Consider the following 26,572-nt stretch of genomic DNA (forward strand, 5'->3'; position numbering starts at 1 on the left):
AAGGAGCTTTTATGAGTGAACTGATCATGCCAAGAGTCCTTGTTTTGTGTTAACATTCTAAACATTAGGGAATGCTGATCGTCTTGGTTGAGCTAACAACGGAAGGAGGCAGGACTCTTTTAAAGTAATTATTGTAAAGGCAGAATTGACCAAAATTCTAACAATGTTACCTGCCTCAGGCAATGGTTGTCCTGAAAAGGCAGACAAGGTCAATGTTGCGTCGGCAATGATAAAGCTTCTGCCTGCTTTGTGCATTTTGTTTGCCTATTAAAGAGCTGATGACATTTTTCTCATCCTAGGTTTATCTTCTACCATCAATAGGTGGTAGCAGTAGGCTTCATTGTTATCAAGAAAATGTGAAATTGAAGCCTACATGCACTTCTCTCCTGAGCATATTTTGTGCTTTCATCTTAATCATTCTACTTCGCATTCAAAATCTACAATGTTGCCTAAATTCTGTTAAATAGTAGTATAGTATAGTGGTAGTTAAAGGACAATCATTTAAGTACTATAATTAGTAAAAAGCATGCTTGTTCCAAGTACCTGTATGTACGTGCAAGAACAGAGAAATTTCTAGTACAGTATTTTGTTACAAATTTTGTAAGAGCTAACTAATGAAAGAAAAATGAACACAAATATGACAAAGGAAAACAACATAGACTTCAACACATTTATTTTGTACACAAGAACTTTAGCCCCATGTCCTGTTATGGTATTTCAACTGTCAGTAATAACGAAGGTGGTGCCACAAAACATAGATTCATCCAGGTTATGTTTACAACTGTGTAAATGTTATGTTAAACAATAGGCTAGATCAGAGTACATTCTGATCCATGCATTGTACACACTGAAATATTTGACATTGATTGTACAAAAGTTATCAAGTCTTTTTTGTGCTAGGGTTGTCAACTTCCCCCAAATTGAAAGACTGAATACTGAGATCTGCAAAACCATACATTTTGAAGACGCTTGTCTTTTGTTTGGATGAATGTCTCTGGTTACAATTTTTTCTGCACCTTACACTGGGACATTTCAAGGAATTGTTGCGTGTATATATACAAAATGTATGCAAGCATTGTCTACATACATAGAAGGGTGCGCAAAAACCAGGTTCATGATTGTTTCAAAATGTAACAAGGGTTTGTTTCAACCACCAAGCAACAGCTAGTCTCTGTTTAATAAAACAAGATTCATTTGTATCAATAGTTATTTCCCACAGTAAGAGCAAACTCGGGGCTAAAGATGTAAGCTGTACTGAAGCCAGGGTGTTCAAAAATGGTTCATTTTGTCAGCTTATGCAAAACAGCAATATATGGTACTGAAGATAACATAAACTTAACCTTGCACAGAGGCTTTGCTGTTTAATGTGTCTTCCACCATTTCAAATACGAATCACTGTCTAGAGCTATCCTAAATTACAGATAAAATTTCCTACTTATCGCAGTTCCGTAATGTACAATAAACAGCATACGCATCTATGCATCTCAGATGCTGTCTCAAAGATTCTTTCCTTTTTTTTTTTGTTAAGAAAGTCTGGGTTAAGCAGTACCACAAAGCAAGTGACAACTCATGAAACTACTGTGGTATCAATTAACAGTGACAAAAACTGAATAACATCAGTTGATTTTCTGTTTTCTTCTTCTTGCTGGACTGTACATTTTGTAACTTCTAACGTACCAGCATTTATTTGGTACAAGACAATCATACATACTACCATTTATCTTTTGTTGTTGAGAATACTAGATGACCACAGTATCACAATTCCTGGTCAACTAACACTAAAGTTTGAAATATCCTGCCACTGTTTTTTGGGGACTAGAGGAAATAGGTGAGCTCATGACGTGTGTATGTGTTCTTGTCGTCGTCTGAGACCTTGGGGTAGGCTGCCACCAGAGCGTCCTGCCCTCCGATGTACAAGTTGTTGTAGATTCTCCAGTATGTGTCTCGTACCTTCCTTGCAGGATGGAACAAACCCTGTAGTAGGCAAAGAAAGAAAATCATCACTTTCCTGTAGCTTCCAATCAAATATTCGTATAGATCACAAACTTCTGACAAACCGCTTTAAACCAAAATTTGATCTCTTGCTGACATCAGAACTGGTATGAAAAACAAACAAACTTGCAAATGGCTGCTTTTACACTCTTTGAAAATGAATACAGTACAGTGAGCTTATCAAATTTCATAAACTTTCTCTAAATGTTAAGAATGGAAGATTTTCCAAACCAAGCTATAAACTGATAGCATTTCTTTTAAATCCTCTTAATACTGACTAAAATGCTCGTAAGGAAAGGGTTGGGCACAACCTTACAATACATGCTGTAAACCCAGTGGAGAACAACCAACAGTTGGACCTACGGACTCAAAAAGGCTACGAGACAACCCTTACCTTTTATACTAAGTGTACTTCATACTTCAGAAAATTCAATAGAGAAACAGCAAAAAAGTCCATCTGACCTGCAGACAGTACTGTAAGAGTTTCCCCGGCCCCAGCGCTACTCTCAGCCCCTCCAGCGCGTCCATGACGGCCTGGATGACATGAGGAGACGTCTCGAAGATGTTTGGCCACACGTAGTTGGCCAGGTGAACCAGCGCATCCTCACAGCCGAACCCGTACACCCCCAGCGACATGTGTTTGATAGCAGAGCAGGCTGTTTGTCTGTGCACCAGGTCTCTGTGGGGTGCAAAAGAGAAGAAATTAACAAGAGACAGGGCTTCCTGACTAACAGTGGTCCTATTTTGTAGTTTATAGTTGACCATACGAGAGTCACTGTACTTTTTTCGTGTCGATGAACAAAGTTTTTGTCAATTACAGTAGCTGAAAACTTGAAGTTGCTAGTACGTTGCATCCTGTGAAACTAATTTCTTAATGCTTAGTCTTGTGTGGTATGTTTCAATTTGTTTGTGTGCCAATGTAAACGATTTCTACTGACTCTGGCTCCTGTTGCAAACCAAGTGCATAGCATTTATTCATCGTTTCTGACTGACCCAGGACTCTGCTGACAGCTTGGCTACTGTTATCCCTTCTACCAAACACCGTTAAGTGATAGAATGAAGAACAATATCATCTTTAGAGATATTTTTAAGACGATAGCTCACCTGTCCATAAGGGCATCCTCTAACAACGGAGTCACAGCATAGATGTAGTCCTTCCCCATCTCACCGATGTACTCAAACAGGAAGGACAGGGACTTCAGGACGCCGTTCTGGACGTTTAGTTCCGGGACTCGGTACTCGTTCATCAGCGCAGGAAGAACTGTGAAGGGGGAGCAGGTCTCCGCCACAATTGCTATGGCAACGGTTGTGCAGACACGGTTCTGTCGCTCCTGGACCTTCAAGTTGTTGAGCAGTGTGGCCAGTACGTCGTGAGGACTGCAAGTAGAAAGGATGTTTGTCATTCTTACATCTCTATAATGTTAAACGTGTCATTTTAAGCTCATGAAAATAGATTTTCAACAGTTTGAAGTTAAGAATTTCTGTCCTGGGATGGAGGAACGGGTCCTGAAGACCGCCCTGTATGTACGCTGTCTACCAAACAGACTTAACAACTATGACCATAAACAAAAGTCATTGCTAAAGCATGTGATGTTATGAATGCAGTGAGAATGAAGTCTGTTGGTTTGTGTCACCCACATCAGTGTGGCAGGCCCACTGAGAAAAGCCTGACAATGGTTCTGAGTGCTCAACTTTGTCTAGCATTTCATCTGTCCTCACAGACAATGTGTGTCTGGTTGGAATATATGGATGAATGCAACACAAACAGAACGAATCTTATTCTAGGCCTAGGAAAAAAATGGTGTTTCCTGTTTCCAGACAGACCCTAGAAAAACCTGCGGACCCTAGCCTTTTTTTGGGGGGTGGGCCAAAATCTGTAAGTACAAAAAAACTGCTTGTCCTATCTAATGAAGGATAACTGTATCCACAGATTTGTAACCAATTATGCACAAAACTGAAGTTTAACATTGAAAATATAAGTGTAATCATACATTTAAGTTTTACTTTGCTAAACTGTATTGCACCACTACAGTTTTGGCCAGAGTATGATAAAAAGGAATAAAAAAAGATACTCCCTTTCTAACGACCCTAATTTTTTCAGAACTGAAACAGGAAACAACATTTTTTTTCTAGGCCTAACACTTCAGTTTACCCACCCTGACAGCAAACCCATGAGGGAGTCAGAAGATTGGCACCAGAGAATGTGAACTCCACTCACCCGATAGCCTTGGCGATGTAGCCAAATGTGTTGACTGTTGCTCTCCTGATGGCTTTCTTGTGGGCCTTCAGCAACTCCAGCAGCTCGAAACAAATCCTCATCCATTCACGAGCAGACACAAACTCTGAGCCTCTGTAAAAAAATGAAAAGAACTTCACAGAAAAGCTCATATCTAATCTAACAAGAACACAACTTGCTTGCAAACTTTGCATACATTATTCCAAGCATTTTTTCACCACTTAATTGACAGACCACTGTACTTTTTGGCTGTATCAAAAATAAATAAACAAATCATTTTAGGAAGAGGGACAGATAGTGACTGAACTCCCTTTAATAGGGGTGCCTAAGCATTTGCACAAACCTTATGAAATTTGTACGAATCTTACATGATACGCACGAGTCACTAAGCGAAAACACACAAATCTTATGAAAAATGCACGAATCACTATGCGAAAACGTACAACAGTGAAACCTCAGTCTGACGTGCTTTCTCAGCAGAGACGTCCTTGTCTCTGACAGGGATAACTTTGTCATCATCATAGGTAAAACCGTCTAGGAAACATTCAAGAAGCTTTTCTATCTTGCAATTGGGGTACCAATAATAGGTGGAACACAAAGCCCCCCATTTTCACTGGACACCTTGTATCTTACTCCCCATTTTCTGCCACAAGAATTGTGTCTTTCATTACGCGTGTATTGGTTGGATGAGCAGGGTGAATGACAACTATACATGGACAATGCAAGAGCAACTGACCTGTCTGCAATTCTGCCCACCAGGTCGATGCAGTTCTCCTGCACCTTCTCGTGACGGTTCTTCAGGATGGGAGTGAGACGGGGTAACAGGTCCTTGATGGGTGGAGTCATTTTCTGCATGCCGATGACGTTGACGATGGCCTTGAGCGCGCCGAGAATCGAACCCAGCACCTCCGGGTACTCTTCTCCCAGGTACTCATACAGCACCACTCCCAAATGACCCATCAGTTTTTCCTGGCAAGAAAACACAAAAACATTTTAAAATGCTGCTAAGTTAAAAACAAATTTCTTAAAATCTAAGAAATTTAAGTTAAATTTCAACTTGATTGGCAGATCCCTTGTGGTTATATTGACCGAAGAATCATGCTAGTTTTCTACGGCTTTGTAGTTACGATGTATTGCCTCAGTCTGACGTGCTTTCTCAGCAGAGACACTGGCCTCTGACAGGGATAACTTTGTCATCATCACAGACACTGTACTGTACAGTTCATAACTTTGTACTAAGTGTGTGGGAACTATTCCCTGTATGTTTATTTCACTAAGACTTTAAACAACTTGCTACTTCATGTTTCCATATCAGCAGATTAAGTTGCCCTTATGGCTGAAAACAATGCTTACAATAAGTCCCATGCACCTGCTAGAATGACACTCTTTTGTTTGCTTGAAACAGATCCATATGTATGCATGGAATGTCAATACTCTCATGTCCCTAATAAACATACCTTCCGGAATAAACATACCCCCCGGACAAATCTTCAAAATCTAATAAACATACCCCCCGGAATAAACATACCCCCCGGAAAATGACCAAATTGACCATGCTACTTCTGTTCAAGGGAAAGATTATAAGATAATAACAAATAAGCAGGTAGGTTATTTTTATTTACTTATACCTGATCACCAAATCAGTTAAATATAGCTGTATGAATAATGAATATTGAATAACTATAGATATCTTGTTCAAATTATAATATTTTCTCCATTTTCTAATGAAAGGTATACAGACTCCTAACCGGGGGCCAACAGTGCTTTCAAATTCAACAAGTGAAAATTTACATGATGTATGAATTTTCTACTCAGAACTTGAAGCAAGTAATCAATAAATATTTTTGTACATTACTTAAAATTACTGGCATATCAATAAAATCATTATAAATATAGCTCCAAGTACTCAACCATATATGTTTTAGACATAACCACCAATTAAAACACACATCAACACTCCCAAAATGGACAAAAACTGTTCACAAAGTTTTTGTGAGAGCTCGTCTGTGAAGTAGCCCAGCATTCAGGCCACAAATACTAAATATGTTACAGATTATATTTTGACACTAGAAACCGCTAAAATTAGAAAATTTTATGATTATTTCTGAAATTCAACACTCTGAAAATATATATGACATTTTGTATCCATCATTTCACCGAAATAAAATCATTTTCACCCGTTTACGGCCTCATTTTAGTGATTCGAATCTGCCGCGCAACAGGGTGCTACCTTTACTGTCAGTGCGTGTTATTCCTGGCAGCCATGTTGGATCAGTTTCGGTCTTTTTCTTCAAGTTAAAAGCTGTTTTTACGGACGGATTTCTGCTGTTTTTGGAGAATTTGCAGCCCCAAAACCCACATTACAAGGGAAAGAAGGTTCTAATTGTTGTTTCTTATGTGAAGGAATTATTCGTCCGCCCCGTTGACGCTGCCGATAGCGCATGGAACCACATGGTCGGAAATATACTGTACATGCTAAAATTATGTGATCAGTGTGTTCATTTACGATGTAAATAGAGACTGTAAAAGTTGTTTATATAAAAAATTGTGCTTCAAAACGTCAGTGTGGCGGCTTATTTTCCCAATAATAACATTTATTTTGTACATTCATAGCGAAATCGACCGATATTTTACATAATCGCTAGGATGTTTGGGTCACAGTGGAGGGGAAATCCGAGCCGCTTCGGCCAAAAATAGTGAATTTTGAGCAAAAATACCGCGGACATATGGGCAGAAAACCCCAAACTTTTTATTATGCGGTTGTCCCTGGTTAGCAAAGCCCCAATTTTCAAAAAAATAATAAACGTACCGTCCCAAATAAGAACGTACCGGGTGGAATTTTCCTGGGAAAAAAATAAACGTCCCGGTACGTTTATTAGGGACATGAGAGTATGTCACTGAGCAAAGAACAGCTAATCTCCAAGCAGATCCTATGGTAGCATAAGATAGTATCAAAAGTTGCCACAGGAGTAAAGCCGGCCTAGGAGTGTGTTTGGCAGTGGCCGATGACTCCCTTTGGCCAGCTGTACTCCTTAGCCAGCTTTGATACTATCTTATGCCACTGGTAAATCTGCCTGGAGATTAAGAACAGCTACGATATTCACAACCCACCTCCTGACAAGTCTTCATCACCACGGCGATGCGGGAGATGAGGTCGGCAGCTTGCTGACGAACCTTCGCTGCCTTGTTGTTCAGCCGCCACAGGATGGTACCACAGATCTGGGGCAGGTACGGCTTCACACGCTTGGCCAGAGCGTTCACAATGGTGCCGAAACCATTCAGCATCACAACATCCTAAGTGAGGAGAGAAAAGGATTTTCAATATAAAAAGCAGTACTGGCTTTTTTCAAACTATAAAAACCAACAACAAAATATACAATGTCAAAACCTGCAGGAACAAATAGAGCTGAAGCAGCTATGCCAAAACCATTCAGCATCACAACTTCCTAAGTAAGGAGAGAAACAGATATTCAATCCAGAAACTGGCCTCAAATGCATTGTAAAAATCAACAACAACACAATATACATGTACACAGTCAAAACCTGCGGGAACTAATTGAGCTGAAACACAGCGATGATTTTTACAGGCTTTGTTATCATTACTCTCAATCCTGACCAGCCTTGGCTCAGTCTGACGTGCTTTCTCAGCAGAGACATTCTTTGTCTCTGACAGGGATAACTTTGTCATCATCATAGGCAAAACTGACAAGCTAACCTTCACTGTCTTGTTATTGGGGTACTTTCAGTTAGAACCTTCTGGGCAATTTTTCCCTTGGATCATTTTTTCTTTAGGTCCAAGCATTGACAATCCTGTCTATCTTGGACTCCTGTCTGCAGTGACTATTTTCTAAGTCCCTTGAGAGGTCACTGTGGTCAGGTTTGACTGTATTTTGAGAAGCTGAAGTTGGAATTTGGGTTCATTGAAATTTTTGATGCTCCAAAACTGTATTAACAGACAGTTCAGCTAGAATTAGACTGTTGAGCTGAGTTTATTGTGATACCCTTTAGCTCAGATTGAGCTAATCTTCCAGGGCTCATACAAATAAGGCATACAGTATATACAAATATGTAAACAAATACAATAACATCTACCCAAAACACGTCAGACACACAAGGGTTACCCCACCTCTGTAGTCTGTTCCTGGAAGGCATACAGAATGCCGTCGATAAGCTGTTCCTCCAGACGGGAGTCAATGTCGGCCGCGCCCAGATTAGCCATGATCTTCTCGATGGTCTCCATGACCATCTTCCTGTACTGTTCAGCCTCGTCCTTCAGGTCATCCACGATGCGGCTGATGATCTCTGCTGCACCCACCTTGTTGGCAATCTCCACGGTTGTGTCTACAAGCTGTTATAGGTAAATACACATTTCTTTACTTACAGAATACAACAAAACATAGCAAGAGAGCAAGCTGTTATAAGGGTAAAACACAGACCTGTCCTAGAGAACATGATTTCTACATAGACTTGGTGTCAGGCGCCAGGAAATGTATCTATCAACTTGTGGAGATCACAGGCATGGAGTTGAATAATCATGGTAAGCTCTGCATTCAAAGTCAACATACTGTATATGAAATTGGCCATTAGTACACTTATCAGTACATCCGTCTAATGTCAATGAGGTATAACTCCATTGTAACCTTTTGTGCAAACCTAAATTCCTCTGACATAAACTATCCTTTACCAATCTATCTCTTGGTAACTGTATGGAAGCCTTGTCCAAGAATCACACTGTAAATGTGTAATTCACGCTTAAGATTCAAAAAGAAATCCTGACCTGTCTGTAGTTCCTCCTGTCCAGGGCCATTCTGTGCTGCCAGAAGTGCTTGAAGAAGGGCGGCAGGATTTCCTCCCGGATGTACTGGGGCTCCACACCGTCTGTGGCACAGCACTGCTTCACTACCTGCAACACAACAGAGGCTGCTCACAGAAAAGGTGGATCTTTCTTCAGATCTTATTAAGACAAATGTCACCTTAAACATGGAAAAGGATCTAGAAATCTTGAACACAGGAAAGAGAACTACAGATTTCTGGAACCACATTTAAGAATGGATGCCTGCATTTCCGGTTCACTGACATTTACCTGAGTACAAAACCTTGTAAAATCACCATGTAACTAGGGCCAAGTGCACATAGTACTGTAGAGCCATGGTAGCCCGTTGTTGCTATGATATAATGCCTCAGTCTGACGTGCTTTCTCAGCAGAGACTCTAGCCTCTGACAGGGATAACTTTGTCATCATCACAGACATTAAAACTGTACCAAATAGCTTAGATGAGAAACAATTTTTAACACCTTAACTAGATAACAGTCTATGTGCTTCTCTGATTTCCCTTACATCTCATTGGAATGGTTTCTTTGAAATGGACAACTATGAACAGAAATCTCAATAGAACGATACTCACTTTCAACACAATCTTCTTCATTTCCTCATCAGGTGACTGGAACTCTCGGATCAGGATGAGCATCACTTCACGGGTGTAGTAGCTGGCGTACTCAGCATCCATGAGGGGGATGAGGTAACCAATAGCCTTCAGGAAAGCAGCTAGACCCTGTGGCGTAGGATAGCACATTTGGGTTAGGTCCCTGTACATAACTGCCTATATCACATGATATGGCTTGGAAAGCTCTCCATGCCAATGTTGCTATGATGCAATGCCTCAGTCTGATGTATTTTCCAAGCCAACATAATTGCATCTGACAGAGGACAACTTTGTTATCATGATAGACACTAATTTTTTTTATTCTTAGACTCGAGTTGTTTTTTTCCAGCACAGGTTCATACTTCATTCACATTACCCACAAGTTTCAAATGCTCAAGAAACATAAACTATGTCTTGGCAATATTCTTAAGTCTATCAGACAATACAACTCGTCATGCAGAAAGAGTGAAATGAGAAATTCTTGCATACCTTTCCTCTGTGCTGGCGGATACCCTTCCAGAGAGGTTTGAGAACACTGTCAAAGGACTCGATACCGTAGGGCGTGGCGGCTTCAGCCAGGGCAGCCAAGGCCAACGCAGTGATGGTGCGCACTTTCTGCTGCTCATCTACCAGACCTGAAGACGACAAAATTTTTTAGAAAAATTCTTCAATAGAAATAAGACAAGAAAGCGAACAAGTGTTTGTCTATAACATCATATTAAAGGGGTCTGTGTAGTCTTTTAATTGAACTTTAATTCACAAGATTGATAATAAAATTCATAGCTTCTTGTTTTAACAATGCCTCAGTCTGACGTGCTTTCTCAGCAGAGACGTCCTTGTCTCTGACAGGGATAACTTGTCATCATCATAGACATGAAGTACATAATTCCAGGCTATAAATACCTTGAGATTACAGAAACATAGAAATAACTTTGTAATTTGGCAGGCTAAAAGAGTACAGACTCAGTACGTGTGATCGAGTTTTATGGAGGACATAAAAAAAATCAAGAGCCCTGATATTCTATGTGAATTGTTACCCTATGCTTCTTATTATTTAGATCTTTGTATTTCACAGTTTTGACTTTTTAAAAATCAAACTAAGGCTGAAACAAGAACCAGAAATAAAGAAACAACAACTGGTATTCAATCAATGTTCATTGTTAGTCTAAGCTTCTGTACTATTGAGGACTTTGTTTTGACATTTTAAATTTCAAACGATGACCCAAATAAGGACCACCTACCATGCTCAATGATCTCCACCAAGTTCTTGAGATGAGGCAGGATGGCACAGCCCATGAGGATGGCGATCTGCTGCACGATCTTAATTCCCGTGTGCCGAGCCTGCCACGACTTCTTACTCCTGCACACAGCCTTCAGGAAGGGCAGGAGGGAGGGGATGCCAAGAGCAGACGCCACGACGGCGAACGCGCGGGCCGTGGTGTTACGCACGTACTCATCCAAGTTGTCAATGTCAGGACGCATGGTGGAGATCATGGTGGCCAAGCCTGCAGCCTGAATTTATCGAAACACACAAGTTGTATTATAGCTTTTTCTTCTATATAATATAAAAGCCCTGTTCTTAATGTAAAATCTGCCACAAGTTACCAACATTATGGGGGGGGGGTCTAAACAGGGAAGCTGCAACCTCTTTCTTTCAGCATAAACTTTGAGAGAAAAGCCTGATCACATGATCTACAAACTTATATCACTTTAAGAGAGATACTGAAATCACTGCCATTACTAAATACACCATTTTGCTATCTTATTCCTTCACTTCTTGTCATAAATGATATGCCTACTGCAGTTTTTAGTTGTCTACAGGCAGCTTCCCGAATTCAGCAAAAGCACAAATTTATGTCAGCTTAAAAGACATTAAGAAATCACTGCCATAACCGGATATGCCGCCATTTGGCTTTCATATACATTTGTGAATCATTTCAAATTTTAATTTACTGTATGATCAATAATGCCAAACTGTACATAATCTCATAGAGTCATGGGTCCAGGTTGCCCGTTGTTGCCACAATACAATGCCTCAGTCTGACGTGCTTTCTCAGCAGAGACACTAGCCTCTGACAGGGATAACTTTGTCATCATCACAGACACTTAACTATACCAAATGGCTTAGATGTCAAACATTGTAAAAAAAAAATACAAACAATGTTTGTATAGTTTAAGATTGTCTAACAATGTCTAGACTACTGTTTTCCTATCTCAACAAGAAAGTGTACGTACCTTAGCCAAGTTGGAGATGATCTCCCTGCCCTCCACACGTGCGTAGTAGTCCTCATCGATCAGCAGCGGCTCAATCACCACCAGGATCTTGTGCACGTAGGGTCGCACCAGGTCATCCAGCTTGTACAGGATGCGGTCAATCACCTTCACCAGCAGATGGCGCTCCTGATCCTCCAGTGTGGGAGACATCAGCAGGGGGAGGATCTGGTTGAAGAGGGGACCGGCTCCGAACTCTCGTGCCTTGTCTGTGATCTGTCTCAGGGCAGCCTGAGAAAAAAAAAGTTCATGAAAGAAAAATTTAGCATCAAGGCTCATCTGTGTTGATAAAATACATAGTCAAGTGTGGGAGACATCAGCAGGGGCAGGATCTGGTTGAAGAGGGGACCGGCTCCGAACTCTCGAGCCTTGTCTGTGATCTGTCTTAGGGCAGCCTGAAAAAAGAGTCAAACGTGAATTTTCTCTCTGACAGAAAGTTTGAACAAAGAGAACGGTTTGACGCCTTGTCTGTGATCTGTCTAAGGGCAGCCTGCGAAGAAAAGTTCAGAAAAGAAAAATTTAGAATGAAAGCTCATCTGTGTTGATAAAATACATAGACTGTGGTACATTATCTCTCACAGCCAATGGCTAATTAACACCATCCCTACGGAGCTCATCAGTTGAGTTGGATGCTAGGAGCACAATTAAGTCATGCATAGTCTTTTTAAATTTCTATTTAAGTTATTCCCTAGTGTTAGATAACACTACAGTACAAAAATTTTGCAGAAAGCGGAATGGGTTAAAAAGAAAAAGCTTGGTATAATACATGGATTTTTTTATCAAAGGCATAACAGTCTAGTGAAAAGTTAAAGAAAGAGAATTGTTTGAATGCATTCTTACCTTTCTCATGGGTGGAGTACCATTCTTAATCTTCAGGAGGAGCTTCATGATCTTCCTCTCTTTCTGCTCCTCTGCACTGAGCGTGGACTCATCAACGTCCACCAACAGCTTGTCAAAGTACTGCACATCATCTATACAGGAAAGAACACAGCTATCAGTTTTTCTGATGAAACCAGCTAATGAAGAAGTCATAGAAAAGAAAGCATTTTTAGCATTGGAAAAAAGCTCGTCTTTGTACGTACACGACAAGTATTTCATGTGATGAAACATAGCCTTTTCAAGCTGGCCTTTTCAAGCTGCCACTACCAGCCCAAAGCTGCCTAGGCAGACCCATGTAATAAGTTGTTTCATTGTCAATAAATAAATCAAGAAAGCTGCGATCAAACACAGAACTGTACATGCTACAATGCTATGGTCTAGCAAAGTTTAAAAGATTTCAACGTTTCAATGTCTCAGCCACAATATTTACCAGGTTTGAGGAAGGGCAGGTTGCCCGAGGGCTGGTCAGTCAGTTGTTTCAGGCTCTTGTCCTCCACCTGAATGTGGAAGCCTGTCATACCACCCATGGGTGTGGGGGTAGCTGTGAGCTTCCTGGCTGGAGTACGGATGGGCACATAGCCGGCTGGGGGAGCCAGAGTCTGCAAGAAAACAACATTTTCAGAGTTAGATTGCTAAACATGAGGTGGTGGTATAGACAGGGTTGCCACAAGCATGTATGTAAGCCCAGAAGTTATGTCTTCTAAAAATTTATCGTCTTCCTTATTTTTGTTCCATCTTCCTTACACCTATAGATGTAAGTCAGGCAATGCTTTGAAGAGGTACATGTACTTTCTTACATGTCCTTTATCAGTGTAGGTGTTTTGCATCATACAATGCTGTTAGGAAAAGTCAATGCCTCAGTCTGACGTGCTTTCTCAGCAGAGACGTCCTTGTCTCTGACAGGGATAACTTGTCATCATCATAGACATAAATCTAACAACACAAATTGTTGACTTCAGCTTGTTTATCATCTAAACATTGTACGATACAGTTAGCCTAATTCTAAATTAGTTTAAAAACGCTTGCTAGGGATTGCTGTCTTGAAAGGTATAATCTATTAATGAGAGTGAGTAGGTCTAAGTTTTTTTATTAGAAAACCTGTTTTACAGACCTTGTATCCCTCTGGCAGCATGGCGTCCAGTTCCTCGTCTGTCAGGGGCCTGTTCCTCTCGTCGATCTCGCGCTCCCAGCGCCAGGCTTGCATCTGTTCTGGTGTCATCTGCATGATGTGACCTGTTCAGGGAGAAATGGCACATTTATTTCTCATGTTTTATAGTCAAAAAGAAACATATTATTTCAATGGATTCAAATTTGCTCAAGTACTAGGATTTTACAACCTTTAATATCTTGGGTACTACCAAATTTTACCTACATGAGGATTCATATTATTTCATAAACAACCACAACACTACATACAGCCCAGAGATGCCATGAAAATACTATAAATTCTAAGCCTCATCAAAATACATCAGAAACATCACGACTACAAGATAATCAACACTATCGAGGTCTAGTGTCAGCCTGGTTAGTTTACCAGGGCTCTTGAGGATGGAGTGTGGGAGCTTATGTATAAAATGCTATGAATGACAAAGTACCTGGTGTTGGAGTGGCCATGTTCATAGCCTTTGGTCCAGTAGGTGTGATTCCCTGTCCCAGCATGGGTGTGGCCGGTCCAGGTGTTCCCACAGGTGTCTCGTCCCACCGGGAGCGACGTTTGCTGGACGCGCCAGGTGTGGGGGTCTCCGAGATCACACCGTCTCCCATGCCTCGGTCCGTACGCGGGGTCTCAGCCCAGCCACTTCCGTGCCCAGGTGTTTCTGGTGTGTAAAGAAGAAACTTTTACACAAGAGCACATCATTTTACATAAACATTTTACTTTAATGAATGTCACTATGAATCCCAGCACAATTTACAGATTACACAGAAACATACAGTACCATTGTGAAAGATAAAAAGTAATTCTTTCCAGACAAACAATTTCACTACTATTCACTAGACATCCAATGATAACAGGTTAGTTTTTTTACAAGTCCATTAGCTGATGTGGGAAGCTACTAAGACCTGAATCCCTCAAGTATGACGGTGGGAGTAGGAAATGTCAAATCCGGCTTGTCTAAAGACGATTTTGACCAAGAAAGAAGAAATGCTGTCCTAGTCTTACTCTGGCCTTAAGGGCTTGTTACGTGGTGACCACTAAGTAGTTCAGTGGCCAAAAGTGGCTTTGCAGATGGCAAACTTGTTGGCAAGAAAAAAAGGTAAGATAGGTGCAAGTACATGTACAGCACATACCTCTTTCAGTCTTGGGAGTTTCGTCCCATCTGTTCCTGCGTGCACTGGGCGTGGCCCTTGGTGTCATCCCTCCGGCTCCAGGTGTATCGTGGCCAGGTGTACGTCCAGGTGTGGTGGCACCGGGCGTGGCGTGCGCAGGTGTCTCTGCCCAGTTCCGTGTGCTCTGGCCAGGTGTGGCACCGGGCGTCTCTCCACCTTTGGGACGGCCGGGCGTTTCATCCCATCTGGTCTGTGCTGGGGTGTGTGAGGGGGTCTGCGGTATAGCACAAAAAGATATGAATGTAACCTTCTGGTAGTACTTGTGACGGAAATACCTTAAAACAAAGTTAAAGCTTCATGTAGTAGATATATGGAGCTGGCTAACACTTTGACAGTCATCCTTCAAAAATGGGTAATGTGCAATACACAAGTGGAGGTGATTTTCCTCTAACCAACAACTTCCATTTTGACTACAGGATAAGTCTGCTATCTCAATCTACCTTCCAAGCTTTATATACCTTTTCTGTATTGAAAATGATAAAAGAGAGGAAAAAAACAAACATAATACATACATCAGCTTGGTCCCAGCTAGACATCTTCTTCTTGGGAGTGGCAGAAGGTGTCTCATCACCTGTCTGGTCCCAGCGTCGCCTCTTAGCTGTAAAGAGAACATAACACACTCCTTACTTCTCAAGGATTGATAGTTACAACTTAGCAAAAGTTACAAAAAAGTTTGTTTGTACAGAGACACAGAAGTAATCTGTTTCCCATATCAAGACGTAAAGCAAAGGAAGTATTACTGATGACAGAATACTTAGAATCAGAGGTTCATTCTACACAAAAACTTACTAGCTTTCGGTTTCTCCTCGACCACTTTGTTGACTTGCAGGTCTCCTGTCTTCTGCTTCTGCAGAATCTCCTCCCGAACTGCACGCTGCAAACACAAGAAGGGTCAACACTTAACACAGGATCTTCTTTCACTTTCTTTGTCACATTTCTTTCTCACGTTATTTCTTAACACTTTGGATCTTACAGATCAACTGGCAGTTCCATATATTACAGATCTGAAATGATTTTTTCATCAAACAACAAAAAATAAATAAGCTGATAATACCAAAGCTGATACTAGTAGTTTCTTTTAAGACAGACCCAACCTATGGATGACATTAAGAAATACTTACTATACATGATCATTTTAACTGGTGGAACATGCAGCAACTGATGCAGTGAACATGATAAAAACTATGATGACTCTAACAAACACTACAAACCTCATCTTTCTTGAGGGCAGCCTCCCGCATCACATCCCGGTACGTTCTCTGTGTGACGTCGGGGGTCTTGCCACCTACACAGCAACAAAGAAAACGTCATGGGAGAGAAAAGATAAAAGCGTTAGTAAAGTGAGACAAAGCAACAACAAAGCATACTCTCTAAGACTTCATCCAGCCTTCCAATTTTTCCCAGAAAAAAAGTTGTAGATACATGTTTTAGGCAATTTAGCAATGTCAGCAAATAGGAGAAAAAATTTGCAACCTATATTCAGCGATTTCGTTAACACAATAACTGAATTCTGGTTGGTTATCTCAGAGAGCATACTTACATACAATTCTACATCGCTTCAACAAGAAGTTAAATATACTCATGATATGAACTTGTATGAACTTTCAGCAATCAGCTATCATTTCAAAATAAAAGTCCTGCAAGCACCACAACTAGAGCCATGACCTCGATGAAATCAACAAGAATGGTGGGCACATTTATCCGAATATTGTGCTGTTTGATTTGTTTTGAATTTGAAAGGTGTGAAATGTGGTCTGTGGGTTTCTCTGTCTACAACCTCTACAAGAAGACATTCATGAGACAATGTAATGCCCTGTTCTTGGTAGGGCTGTAGCTCCAGGGAAACCTCTGTGTTGCTAGCAGGTAAGAAGCTTTGCATACAAATGTCAAGAACAATACTTCATGATTCTAGGGGTATGATATAACACTGAACAGATGCCCCCAAAGGTGTAAGAGCATTCATTGAAATCTTACAAAAACGTGCTTCATTTCTAAATTCACAAACATTACATTGCCATATTTTGACTTTATGAACTTGTAGTGAACTTTTTCTAGATTTAGAACAGATTTTTTCTTTCACCAGTTTGGGGGCAACAGTTCCAAATTTCATCTAATACATGAACGACACTTTGGCATCAAATTTCATGAATACACAAGGAAAGAACACAAAGGCAGCCATCTTTATGGGATGGTGCGGCATCCACAGGAACAGTAGAAGTGCGGATGTGTAGATGGCGGTGGCGGTTTATATACCTACTGTGTCCTGCCAACGGCCTCAAACCATCGCTACCAACTCTTCCGCATCTGCAAAGAGCAGGCTTCCGCCTAAACATATTACCTCAAGGAGTTAATAGACCACAACAAGGACCTACCAACTATCATAGTCTATAAATTACAACTTTGAGACAGAGCACAAATTTTGGACAACACCAATCACATTTAAATGCCAGAAGCTTACGGTGTTATCTTTCGGACTCTTTTGGCATGCGTTTGGTTAAAGCTCGTACACATACAGTTCTGCCGTGCTTTCTAAAGTAAAAGGCTGGCTGCTTTCCTTCACACGTGTTCTTAGAATAGTTTTTCTTCAAAAGATTTTTGGAAAAATACTACTTCAGGCAATCCACTGCAAAGTTTCCGTGGTTCCTACTCATATAGCCAATACATTAGTTTACAACCTGAACAAACTATGGACAAGAGCTAAGAGAGTTTTTTGGCCGATATTTTCTTTTCAAGCAACCCTGCACCATGTCCTGTGTGCTAACCGTTGTTTTCTCAGAGGAAGGATGCTGTTGGAAGAAAATTGGAAGGTACGTTAGTATGTGTTCTTTGAAAGTTTCTTATTGATATAGGAACTCATGTATAACATGGATGCTGAGAAGTACCGACATGATGCTAAGAAAGTTATGCTACCTTCTTAGCATCAGTGCCACATATGACAAAGAGAAAACATTTGGTGTGTGGTTCAGAACACAATCTTGCACTCAAAAGCAACTCACGCCATGCAGTATAGACTTAAAGAAGACACAACAGACTTTGGGAGTTATAGATACCAGAAAATCTGAGACTGTCCCAAGCTGTGTCAACCCAGGCTTGCAGCATGACAAACAGAAATTTTGTCTCTCAAACTCTTAACAAATCCTGTACAAAGAAAAAATCAGGCTTTCAGGAATCATTTCTTGTTGAAGGAGGTATTTGATATGTTCTTGTTCTCTTATATCTGTGGAGAATAGCATCTCCCTAATGTGGCAAATACCTTATCAAAAAATGCGCAAGTTTGGATAATTTTAAAAGTACACTGTACATATGTTAATTCCCAAAATACAAATGTGTATTTAGATTAACAGAGCTGGATGATTTACTATAAACCTGGGTAACACAGTTGGAACATGTCAGAGAATATAACAAGACCTACCTGATGTGAACTGTTGACAGTGACCCATCTAGTGAAAGACTTCTTCTGGAACTTTCTCTTAAGGCAACAAGGACTTTCTTCCACACCTCTTTCAAAACAGTACTTAGCAACACACACTTGCCTGGCCAGTTATAACACACACTAACAAAACAGACCCAAATGTAGACACAGAGAAATATAACTGCCAATGTTATAGTTAGGGTTGAAGCTTTTTTAGTTGGGATTTTACATAACTGGCAACGGGCAAGTGCATGCCCACACACCACTGGTTCATGGGTAATTCTTGTACATAATAGCAGCTTTTCAATGCAGTGAGAACAAAGTTGACCACACTCTACCTTCAGCGAAAGGGTCGAATCGCTCGGGTGAAATGATGAGGTTGCGACGGCGTGCCCTGTACTCGTCTTCCCTCTCTGCGATGGTTCGCACGCGGTGTTCGGCGAAGGGGTCATAGTTCTGGTGAAAGGAAGAAGGAGATGTGAGCCACAATTACCATGAGAGGACAACACACAAAACTAAAACCAGAACTTCTGATGTAGTGCCAAAAAAAACAAAACATGAGTAGTTGTATCTAGCATTTGATTGTACAGTCCCTGACTCAGCAGTGGGCAGCAGTCAGCTAATCCATAATGAAATCGTCCTTCAAATCAATTTGCCGACTCATTCTTGTCACCAATACACGTTACGACAACACAATCAAACATGGGAAAAACAGAAAAAAGATTTTGCTAATGCAGCATGCAAATTACAGTGAAACAAGAGAATTTGGGCTTAAGTTTTACTAGAATAACACCATGTAATTACCTGTTCAGCCTGTGGGATGTCGTTAAGTAATGCGGCTGGAGCTGTGTATGTAGACCTCTTGGCCAGCACACTGCCTGTGTAGTCATCTTCATCATCATCCTACAAGGAATCAAGAAAGAAAGGTAAAGACATCTTAGAACAAACAACTGTATATTGCGACTACAACTGAAGAGAAAACTGGCCTCATATTCTATCCGCAACATCCAGTTGATTTTGTAACAAATTGACCCAAATTTACCTGAATGCTAACAGTGACTGGTGGATAACAAAGTTGTGTAAAAGCTGAGTAAGGCTATGGAGATAAACTACATTTCATCCCACCTATACTATAAAAGTTCAGTATGATATTTAGTAATAACTACATTACAGTACAATATTTCAAACCTTTGCTTCATCAACATCTTATCAAGTTCAACACAATAATATTGGCCTTGAAACAATTCCAATACCTGGATGTCGTTAGCAGGAATGGAGGTCACATATCCCTCGAACTTGCTGTTGCTGCCGCCGTAGATCTCCTGGTCAAAGTGACCATGTGAGGTCAAGCCCACACGATCATTCTCTGGTGGTTCTTCCTCAACATTATTACTACCAGACTTCTTAGCCTGGAGTTGTCTGATTTGCTCTTCAAATTCTGTACAGTGACAAAAACATCACAAAAGGGATGTTAAAATAGATATCCACTGGATACCTCTAACGTCTAAGGGCATCCAAGAGATAATTTATATGGTAGCTTGCTTTTATAACTTACACTTGTAACCATATAGTACAGTTGTAACCATAATAATATTATTAATATCATGGGGTCACGTGTCCACAAATTATATGTTAACGTGAAATGTAGACTATGCTTTAAGTCATCAAGGCGAATTATAAAGAACGTTTATGTCATAATCCCTGCTGGCCGTTCGTTTCGGTCAGATAATGCACTTTGGACAAAAAAGAAGCACAACAAATTTTTTACAACCTCAGACTTGATTGCGCACATTTTCCTCGATTTCTACAACCTACGACTCGTTGACACTTAGATTTTCATCCTAATGATTGGTAGATGGGGAAAATGATGAGGAGTGAACTGAAAGAATCCAAATCAAGTTGCTTTCCTGCAAAATGTCTCTTTCCAAAAACACGCATGGGTCAAAATTTTGTGACGCCATTTTGGAAAATTTGTGTCGCGAAGACCAGAAGTAATGCTTGTTTATCAATATATTTGAGAAAACAGCGCCAAGAAAAATACACAAACATAATCTATGGAGTCTATAGACAATATTGTGAGGAAAATATTTGTTGCAAAGCTTATATTTACGAGAATACAGCCTACCTTCGACGGTGGTCGGCGCTACTCCCGTAGTAGCCATCGTGCAAAGCTGAAAATATCGATCCCGTCATGCCCCGCGGTCGACGTAGTCCCGTCGTTTTCGGTAAAAATCGTGAGTGCTCGGCAATCAGCGGAATCAGAAAAAAATATGTAATTTTACAAGTTTCAGATGTATGATAAGATATACTCGGATAAAATGATTCTAAAAATTACTCAAAATGTTTTTTAGGTAATATTTTTTTGTTTCGCTTCTCATCTATTCATCTAAACATTTACGGAAGTTTCCGAAAATAGCCGAGCAAGGATACTTATGAAAGGGTACGTCATCACAACGTCATCGATGACGTAGACTTCGTAAAAGGGTAACCTTCCAAGGCGAACGAGAACGGAAGATGGCTTCAAGCTTCAACAACCTGTCGAAACTCGGCAAGGCTTCTGTACAGATTGTCAGGGCCGAAATCGGTCTTTTAAACACAAGAAGGTGAGTTAACACTTCTTTTACAGAGAAATTGTTGGGATTTTAAAGGATTTTGGGGCGCGAATGCCGGTGTGACGTATCGAGGTCGATGTGACCTGACTGGTGTCGAAACGCCGGTATGGGGAGGGGGGCGATATGTAACACCCCTCGAAAGCTTTGAAATGTCTTAATTTCTCTGCCTTTTGATCTACGGTTTGATGTATCAACAGTGGAAGTCATTGTATATGGGTCTAACATAATGCCAGAGTTACTTTTGGGAGACTATTTTGTTCTCTTAGCTGTACATAAACCGTAAACGTTGACATGATTTTGCTTGGCAAAGTGTGTTCATAAATTTATCATGTTCCATATGAAAGAGAACTGTACCAAGTTATTATATACATGTGTTACCGTCTGTCTTTCCAGATGCTATTACACATGTCGCGTACTGACGGTAAAAACGCCAGAACTGTTGACAAAGCCAGATGACCTCCAGATCACACAGTGTAGAACCTTCTTCAACCCGTTTGACAAGGCTGCAGAACTCAGCCCCTTCAAGTCCAACAGGAGAAAGGAGTACTCAGAGAGAAGAATTTTAGGGTATTTGTCTTTCTGATTTATCATATTGTATAGTCCTTTTTATAGTGAAGTAGTTTATTGTATAATTGTTGGTATATGTAGAATTTCATAACAGTGGAAGTCTGTTGTGCAAGTCTGTTGTGTAAGTACCAGGAAGTTCTACTTCTAGTGTCAGTCACTTGAGCTTGTTGAAACAATCTCTTGGTTGCTCAACAAATATTTGGCAAATAATGATTTTCACCAAAATGGTACTCCTATCAGTCTTTTATTTCTAACACTTGTAAATTCTTACTCTAAGATCTAATTTACACCTCCGACTTGTCTTTCCTTTGTACATCAAATACTTTAACAAACTCTCACCTCACCTCACTTCACCGGTCCCATAGCCTCACCGGCCTCAACAACCTAGTCAATTAGTTTTGCTAGTATTCCCTTTATCCTACAATACCTTTCTACTCCATATTATTTTGTGCACCCAAGCTTTAAGGTTAGGTGTGCAAAAATGAATTTTGAGCACTGATGAATGTAGATACATGTACAAACCTTCGACAAAAATTAAAACTGTGTTATCTTTATTGCCTACAGATATACCATGGATGAGATGTACCGGGTAGTAGCTGATGTGAACGAGTACAAACACTTTGTGCCTTGGTGCCTGAGCTCCAGCGTTATCTCACAGAAGCCTGGGCATGCTAAGGCCAAACTTGAGGTGGGGTTCTCACCACTGGTGGAGAGATACACATCAACACTCACACTGGCTCGACCGCATCTAGTCAAGGTAACTAACTGTTTTAGTTACACAAAATTACTCTGTCTCCAGTGTAACAGTGGGGTTCAAGCACTGCCAACTGACCAGTCCAACTGGTCCGTACCTTTTGGCTTGGTGGTGTTCTACTTGCCTCATGTTTCAGTCAGCTTTAATTTTTTTCGTCCCACCAATGTCGTTGATTTTAGATGTTAAATTTTCATTCAAAGCTTAAAAAATCACATTTTCATTGGTAGAGATTGAATATTTCAGATGCTAAACAGTAAAGAGTAAGTGACCTTTAGGACAATGTGACCTGCATTCTTCGAGGTCTTTTTAGGATAGGTCATGTTACTCATGTATCAGGAAGTACTAGTATGTGGGATACATTTCACTCCTAAACAACTAGCTAGGGATACCCTTTAAAACCCTACAGGTGCCAATATGGAGATCCAAGGTTATTAGTATGCACATGAAAGGCAATGCATTGTGGGTAATATGTCAAAGGTGAAGGCCCCTGACACAAAAGCAAGACAAGGTCAACATTTCTATACAAATTAACCGACAGAATTAGCACTTCTATTAAAGCATGGTGGAAACAAGAACTGTTTACAAGTTAGTGGCCTTCACCTTTGAAATTTTACCCACAATAGTTTTAGTTGCACATAGGTAACGCTAGTTCACCTTCATCTGCGGGGTAGCCGTTATCTTTTGTACATTGTATTTAAAAACGGGGTATTTAGGGATATTGAGTCGATGGATGTTGGTTTCAAATTGTAATATTTGCACAGTATTGCTGTCTGAAACAACCATCTGTTGACTTGATATCCCTAAATACCCAGATTTTAGAAACAACGGCTATAGGTTATCCCATGGATAAAGGTGAACTAACGTTACTTAGAACTATGAACATCCTTATATGAACTGGTACAGGCTGCCTGGTAAGGTCTATAAAAGTAAAGCAGTTGTGAAGTGAGTTATGAAGAGTGATTGCTACTCGTATATTCCAGGCCGTATGTACAGACGGAAAGCTGTTCAACCACCTGATCACTGTGTGGAGGTTCAGCCCTGGACTACCTGACAACCCCAGGACATGCACTCTGGACTTCTGGGTAAGGACAGGATCATGGGATAGTGACAGACATCTGGTACATTTCTAGGAATTCAGATATCATTTATGATTTAAACCAGTCTGTAGGAGTCACTAACAGGACTTGAAGAAAATGGTAAATGTGAAAAGGGTGGCCACTATAGACAGGTTTCTTGATGCTTGTGCCAATGAGAAAAACAATGTATTTTTTTCCAGAAGACTATCAGAAAAGGTTTGACAGTAATTTGACAGTTATGTTTTTTGTGGTTTCAGATTTCATTTGAGTTCCGGTCAGCCTTGCACTCCAAGTTGGCGTACATGTTCTTTGACGAGGTGGTGAAAAAGATGGTGAAGGCGTTCGAGAAACGGGCGGCGGCCGTTTATGGGGAGACACCGATTAGGTCTCAGATCATCTCTCACAGTACATCATGAAGGGGGGAGATACTAATCTCGGGGCCAAACCAAGGAAATTATAGGGGGTGGCAAATGTGTAGCAGATTTTAAGAAAATGTTTCATTATTTTGTGCTGCTATATAAAGTTACTTCTCTTGTATTAACAATATAGTGGTACAAAGTTATGATTTTATTAAAACTATTTCAGCATACATTTCTCAAAAATGAAAAGTGACATTGATTCAAAGGACTGTTTTATGTATGGCAAACTGGTAAAGATTGACAGCTAGAGTGTTCAAGTGTTCGTATACTCAATGAATACGGGGTATTGTATTATACTGTACAGTATATAAAAATAATACTTAGAAAACTCTTGAAAACTTTACAAAAAAGAAAGTATGATTCATGTAAATGGCCCTTGATCAGACAAGTCAAAGACTTTGAAAATCATGAAATGATGTATTTTTTAAAGTTATATGCAAAATAAAAAAAAGGTTTGTCTCAGATTGACAAGGAACTCCCTTTTGCAGACACCCTGTAGCTCACAATAGCTTGTCCAGATTGCATTTGTATAGTGAATAAGGGACATGCACTTGTGATGGTTCCAGAAGACAATAACGTTATAAGATTATAACAGTTGTGTCTAGTGACAATAATAGCAAGAATGATATAGTTGATGAAGCCTTGCATTGTGATCAGATCAGCTGACAAAATATGTAGAAAACAGTAGAATCATCTCAGGAAAAACCAACATCTAAAAGGACCATTATTCACAGAGACATGCATGTAGTTCTTCGTTAATTCCATAAACAAGGGCTGAATTACTCATGAACATTTCTGGTTGTCTAGTTTTTGAACCTGATTTTGAACAAGTCTGATTCACATACCTTTTCCTATGTCATCCACTATCAACTAGAATATTTCATGGATGATTGACATCTCTGTTAGCCAATAAGATCATCATTCTTAGTCATATGTTTGAGTTTTCATAATTTCATCTTTTGAGTTATACTTATAGATGTTATATAAATGGTTATAAACAAGGAAAATAAAAATGTGGATTGTTTTTTTCTTTGTAAATGAGACTGTATACACAACTTGTAAATTAGCTGATTTGGTATTTATTCAGTATTTAATATATTAAATGATTGTTTAAACTTTGTCAAGAATTTTGAAGTGGAATTCAATGATGTTTATTCAATTTATCACAAAAATCTATGGTTTTTATTTGTTTTGAGAACATTTCCACTTGCATGTGATTTTATGTACGGAAGTGTACAGAATTGAACAGTATTTGAAAATGCAGCATTTTAGGTCTGACAAATGTGAAAGCTCTCAGAGAAGGTTTTGAGATGAATTTGAACATTAAGTACTTTACCCACCAATGTTTCTGACATTCAGAATCTTATGTGTATACTGTTAGAAAGCAGCCTCTTCAAAATGTCACAATAAGTGTCAAATTTCATCACTCTTAGACTTTTTGTTTTACTCACTATGCATTACTGTGTCACAGCTTCTCGTCGAATTAGATCTGGTTTAGTAAAATAAAGACAAGAAAGCAGTGTCCTATGCATGGCTTGTTCTTATATTTCATAGTTTTCCTCTATTTTTGTTTATCTTGATGAAGCATCTCTATTGCTTGTTTAGAATGCATAACACTTGGCATGATGGCACAATAGTGATGAAGCTGGTTGCCGGAGCAGTAAATTAGTCAGAACGGTAGTGATGCAAAAGTAACATCTGGAAAACTTTCCAAAGGTTTGGAACAAAAGGGAATTCTGTAAAGATTGTTTCTTAAGTAAGAAAAACCAAACTGCTGTTGTTCATATAGGCCAAGTTCTAATGGGGAGATCAGTGCTGTCCTCCCAACTTAGTGCTCATGTTTCTAGAATGCCTTAGGTTCATTTCATTTCATTACAAAGGAGACTAATAATTTCCTTGCAATATTCATTCCAATACTGGTGCCCTTGAGTCCAATAAAAAGTCAAGTATATTTTGGGACGTACTGCTGTGAACGTAAGTTAGTAACCATCACCCTTGCATCATCTTCTGGTGTGACCATAAATCATGTCATTTTTGCTGCACCATTATTGCTGTGTTTTTCATCCATTGTTCTTGTTCTTCAGGGTCCAGCAATGAAGATTTCCTTTCCACTGGTGCACAGCTGCAGATGACAAAACTATCTAGGACTGATTGTTACATGGAGTGCAATGGATATCAGGAAATTTTTAACTGTATGCAAGTATTCATGATCAACAAATAAATCCTGTTCTTTTTGAAAGTTGTTTTTTCAATGACTTGTCACATTACAGCAGTTAGGCAAGACAGATGGGAATGAACAATGTTCATGTCCCAGTGGTTGGGAGATGTTGGGGTGAAAGGCTGTGTAATGTTTCCTAATAACCAGGATTCTCTGATAGCCCTGATCCAACCTAGCCTGGGTACCATCCTCTGTACTAACCATGGATAGCAAGGAAAATGACTGAGCCAGTGTTTACTACAAAGGATAATACTGGAAATGCAGAAATGTTCGCGGTGGATTAATGTTCGCGGTTTTCGCGGCGGCCGCTTCACCGCGAATTTAAAACCACCGCGAACATTTTTCCATAACAGTAAGAGACTACAGTGCATGGTGCTACCGCGAA

At 40.0% G+C, this 26,572-nt stretch overlaps 2 protein-coding genes across 8 annotated transcripts; one reads left to right on the top strand and one right to left on the bottom strand.

The window, feature by feature from the left end:
• Window positions 1-656: 656 nt before the first annotated feature.
• Window positions 657-20,855, bottom strand: LOC118424524 (splicing factor 3B subunit 1). 6 transcript variants are annotated; one of them, XM_035833109.1, is made up of 26 exons: window positions 20,667-20,698; window positions 19,795-19,979; window positions 19,346-19,444; window positions 18,880-18,997; window positions 17,892-17,915; window positions 17,383-17,454; window positions 16,341-16,414; window positions 15,919-16,003; window positions 15,642-15,727; window positions 15,091-15,343; window positions 14,397-14,618; window positions 13,913-14,034; window positions 13,232-13,400; window positions 12,763-12,893; window positions 11,887-12,153; window positions 10,893-11,163; window positions 10,141-10,286; window positions 9,634-9,780; window positions 9,006-9,131; window positions 8,355-8,576; window positions 7,340-7,522; window positions 4,965-5,197; window positions 4,211-4,342; window positions 3,097-3,369; window positions 2,455-2,671; window positions 657-1,974 (listed from the first exon to the last, which is right to left on the bottom strand). In XM_035833109.1, exons 7-26 carry the CDS (start codon window positions 16,368-16,370, stop codon window positions 1,816-1,818), a joined length of 3,474 nt encoding a protein of 1,157 aa, XP_035689002.1. In that variant the 5' UTR covers window positions 16,371-16,414; window positions 17,383-17,454; window positions 17,892-17,915; window positions 18,880-18,997; window positions 19,346-19,444; window positions 19,795-19,979; window positions 20,667-20,698; the 3' UTR covers window positions 657-1,815. The 6 variants fall into 6 exon arrangements, with proteins under 6 accessions (XP_035689002.1, XP_035689003.1, XP_035688999.1 ...); XM_035833110.1 differs by lacking the exon at window positions 17,892-17,915 and having other exon boundaries at window positions 17,387-17,454; window positions 20,667-20,706; XM_035833106.1 differs by lacking the exons at window positions 17,383-17,454; window positions 17,892-17,915 and having other exon boundaries at window positions 20,667-20,855.
• A 53-nt stretch (window positions 20,856-20,908) lies between these two features.
• On the top strand, window positions 20,909-26,081 carry LOC118424527 (coenzyme Q-binding protein COQ10 homolog A, mitochondrial-like). 2 transcript variants are annotated; one of them, XM_035833116.1, is made up of 6 exons: window positions 20,909-21,144; window positions 21,547-21,720; window positions 22,285-22,477; window positions 23,455-23,556; window positions 23,808-23,935; window positions 26,054-26,081. In XM_035833116.1, the coding sequence occupies exons 1-6, from the start codon at window positions 21,056-21,058 to the stop codon at window positions 26,064-26,066; spliced, it is 699 nt and encodes a 232-aa protein (XP_035689009.1). In that variant the 5' UTR covers window positions 20,909-21,055; the 3' UTR covers window positions 26,067-26,081. The 2 variants fall into 2 exon arrangements, with proteins under 2 accessions (XP_035689009.1, XP_035689008.1); XM_035833115.1 differs by lacking the exon at window positions 26,054-26,081 and having other exon boundaries at window positions 23,808-25,491.
• Window positions 26,082-26,572: the final 491 nt, after the last annotated feature.

This window comes from Branchiostoma floridae, chromosome 10 (assembly GCF_000003815.2).
Source record: "Branchiostoma floridae strain S238N-H82 chromosome 10, Bfl_VNyyK, whole genome shotgun sequence".
Lineage (NCBI taxonomy): Eukaryota > Metazoa > Chordata > Leptocardii > Amphioxiformes > Branchiostomatidae > Branchiostoma > Branchiostoma floridae.